The sequence below is a fragment of the Triticum dicoccoides genome, chromosome 7B (assembly GCF_002162155.2).
Source record: "Triticum dicoccoides isolate Atlit2015 ecotype Zavitan chromosome 7B, WEW_v2.0, whole genome shotgun sequence".
NCBI lineage: Eukaryota > Viridiplantae > Streptophyta > Magnoliopsida > Poales > Poaceae > Triticum > Triticum dicoccoides.
The window spans coordinates 726759218-726762060 of record NC_041393.1 but is presented as its reverse complement, the minus strand read 5'-3'; the positions used below and the strand labels follow the sequence as shown (position 1 = coordinate 726762060).

At 53.2% G+C, this 2843-nt stretch overlaps 1 protein-coding gene across 1 annotated transcript; it reads right to left on the bottom strand.

The window, feature by feature from the left end:
• Positions 1 to 1168: 1168 nt before the first annotated feature.
• Positions 1169 to 2284, bottom strand: LOC119340588 (transcription factor MYB44-like). Its single transcript, XM_037612515.1, has one exon. The coding sequence runs from the start codon at positions 2207 to 2209 to the stop codon at positions 1322 to 1324; it is 888 nt and encodes a 295-aa protein (XP_037468412.1). The 5' UTR covers positions 2210 to 2284; the 3' UTR covers positions 1169 to 1321.
• Positions 2285 to 2843: the final 559 nt, after the last annotated feature.

The following is a 2843-nucleotide window of genomic DNA, read 5'->3' as shown; positions in this document are numbered from 1 at the left end:
CACGCGCGCCGCGACCGACCAACTCGCCGCGCAGCCCTGCTCCAACTCCTGCCTGCGCGCCCCCACTGGCCACGACGTGCCGGCCTCCGAGCACAGCCGCCAAACGAGGAAGAAAGCCCCCCGCGGCCCCTACTCCAGGCGAGCGCGAGCAGGTCCCGCCGCCGCCGGCACCGCGCGGGCTTTGCCCGGCGGCGCCCGCCGGCGGCGGCGGCGGGGAGGGAAGGGAGAGGGGGGATCGAGGGCCGGCGGCTAGGGTTTGAGTACCCGGGTCGCCCGCGAGGGAGCGACACGGGGCCGGGGACGAATTTTTTTTTAAATGGTTTAGAACTCCTTTTAACTATGCAAAGATTTTTTTAAATTGTCACAAACACATTTTGTTAAATGCGTGAACACTATTAAAAATTGTAGGAAACATTTCTTTTCGCTAAATTACCTGAATGTTTCTTTACATTGAATTAACTTGTTTTATATGACATAAACATATTTTGAAATGGACGATTTTTTCAAATAGTATGAACATTTTTTATAAGTTATGGAACAGTTGTTTTACAAAAGATTTTTTGTAAGTTTTCTTAATGTGATGAACATATTATTGAAACACGTGAATATATTTCAGTTGTCATGAATATATTTTCTGAATGGCCGATGAACTTTTTTTACACTGCATGAACATTTCTTAAACGGACGATGAACTTTTTCAAAATTGCAAAAAATCTTTGAATTTCACGAATGCTTCTTGAGTTCATGTTTTTGTAGTTCACAAAATTTTGGGAATTCTTGAATATTTCTCAAAGTCACAAATATTTAAAAATTTATGAACATCTTTTGAAATTCACGTCCAGAACATTTTTTGAATTTCATACATTATTTTCAATTCAGTGAACTTCTAAAAATTATTCAATTATGATTTTATTTTTCATACATGAAAGCCTTTTGCTGGAAATTTGTTTTGGTCATCGTTTCATCTGATTGTTCAACTTCTCCATCCCGGAGCATAGCTTTTTGCCGCGCCGTTTGCTACGCTTGATGTTACTTGGCATATTTGTACGTCAAATGTAGAATGAGGGATTTTTCGCTTCAGATCCATATATACGGATAGATTTTTGCTTTCGGAGGAAAACAAATTTGACATGAGTGAGCTCAATGTTGGACACATATGCAAGTTTCTTTCCATTTCATTTGTTTTTATGTACAAGAAGAAAGAAGCAAATCGTCAGGTTTGCCTAGTTCTTCTTTCTCCCATTGCTAATTCAGTTCGGACTTTATATCCTAACGAAATGAAGCCAGCCAGGCATTGCTGCCGATCTACTCGATTGATCGGTCACTGCATCCTCGAGACCCCACCGGCGCGCTCCACCGCCGCGCGCATCACGCCATCCAGAAGCTGCGACATGGACGGCAGGTTGGCGCCGCAGCTGACGCCGGAGATGTACCTGCGCACCTCGTCACGGATCATCTCCTGCATCGCGGCGGCGAAAGCGGGGGAGAACGGGTATGACGATGCCGGTGGCGCTGTGGTGGACGCCGGAGCGGGCGGCGGCGACGGGGAGGGAGACGGCTGGTGGAAATGGCTGCGGGAGCTGTCGTGGTGGAACGCGTGGGCATCCGTGCCGGGGAGGGAGAGCGAGAGCGACGTGAATGGGTCCTCCTGCTCCTCCTCCTCGTGTCGCTGGCTCATGGCGCAGTCCGCCGGCTCGAACCCGCCGGCCCGCGCCACCGGCCGGTAAACCTGACCGAGCCCGAACGCGCCGCCATGGCTGAGGTCGCTGCGGTTGGACCCGGATCCAGACCCCGACCCCGACCCGGAGGTGCTCTCCGGCGTGACGCTGGCGCGCTTGGACGGCCGCTCCTCCTCGCCCTCTCCGGCGACGTCGACGGCGCCGAGCCTGCGCTTGAGGGAGCAGTTCCAGTGGTTCTTGACGGCGTTGTCGGTGCGGCCACGGAGGTGGCGCGCGATGGCGGCCCAGCGGTTGCCGAGCCTCGCATGGGCGCGCGCGATGATGGTGTCCTCGTCGGCCGTGAAGGGCCTGCGCTCCACCCCGGGAGAGAGCTGGTTGCACCACCGCAGGCGGCAGGACTTGCCGGAGCGGCCGGGCACCCCGCGGCCGATGGCCGTCCAGTTGCGCGCGCCATGGCACTCCACCAACCGCCGCAGCGCGGCGTCCTCCTCCGGGCTCCATGGCCCCCTGATCCGGTCGCACCCCTCCATAGCTGGCTTGCTGCTGCTACGACCGGAGATGGAGACTGGTATGTGAAGACGATTGAACGGGTTGTGGGTGGCGGCGAGCGGCGGCGGTGGTTGTCGGGGAAGGAGATGGGAGGTGGTATTTGTAGCCTAGGGGCGGCCGGTGATGTGGCCGGCAACAGCTGGCCTCACGAGGCCCCATCCAACTGCATGCATGCACGCCAACGGCACCGGAAACGAAACCTCCTGCCTGGTCCGGTCCTATCCCACCCGCGGCGCTTGTCGTTTGCCCTGGCTGGATGCCATGTGGGGCCGCGTCTCACTGGCCCCACGTGCAGGCCAGACAGCGGTGGTACATTTTGTTTAAACCATTCTCAAATTTGAATCATATTGTCGTTTTTTCTTGAGGGAGAATCATATTTTCGTTTCTGTTGATTTGTTTGCGAGTTTGCCGTTGGAGAGGTAGTTCAGAAAGTGAAAACGCGGCATAGAGTGTTTGTTCGTTCTCGCTCGTGTACTTCGATCGATTTTTTTTATCCAAAGGGGGTTTTCAATCTTTTTTTTTCCAAAGTACATCCAGGCATATCATACTTTTATAGAAGACAAAAATAAGTTACAAGAAGACTCCCTTGTCGTGAACAACAAGTGCAATGCACAC

Bases quoted from the DNA above. Each gene is read 5' to 3' on its own strand.
- LOC119340588 (XM_037612515.1), bottom strand. From the start codon at position 2,209: ATGGAGGGGTGCGACCGGATCAGGGGGCCATGGAGCCCGGAGGAGGAC.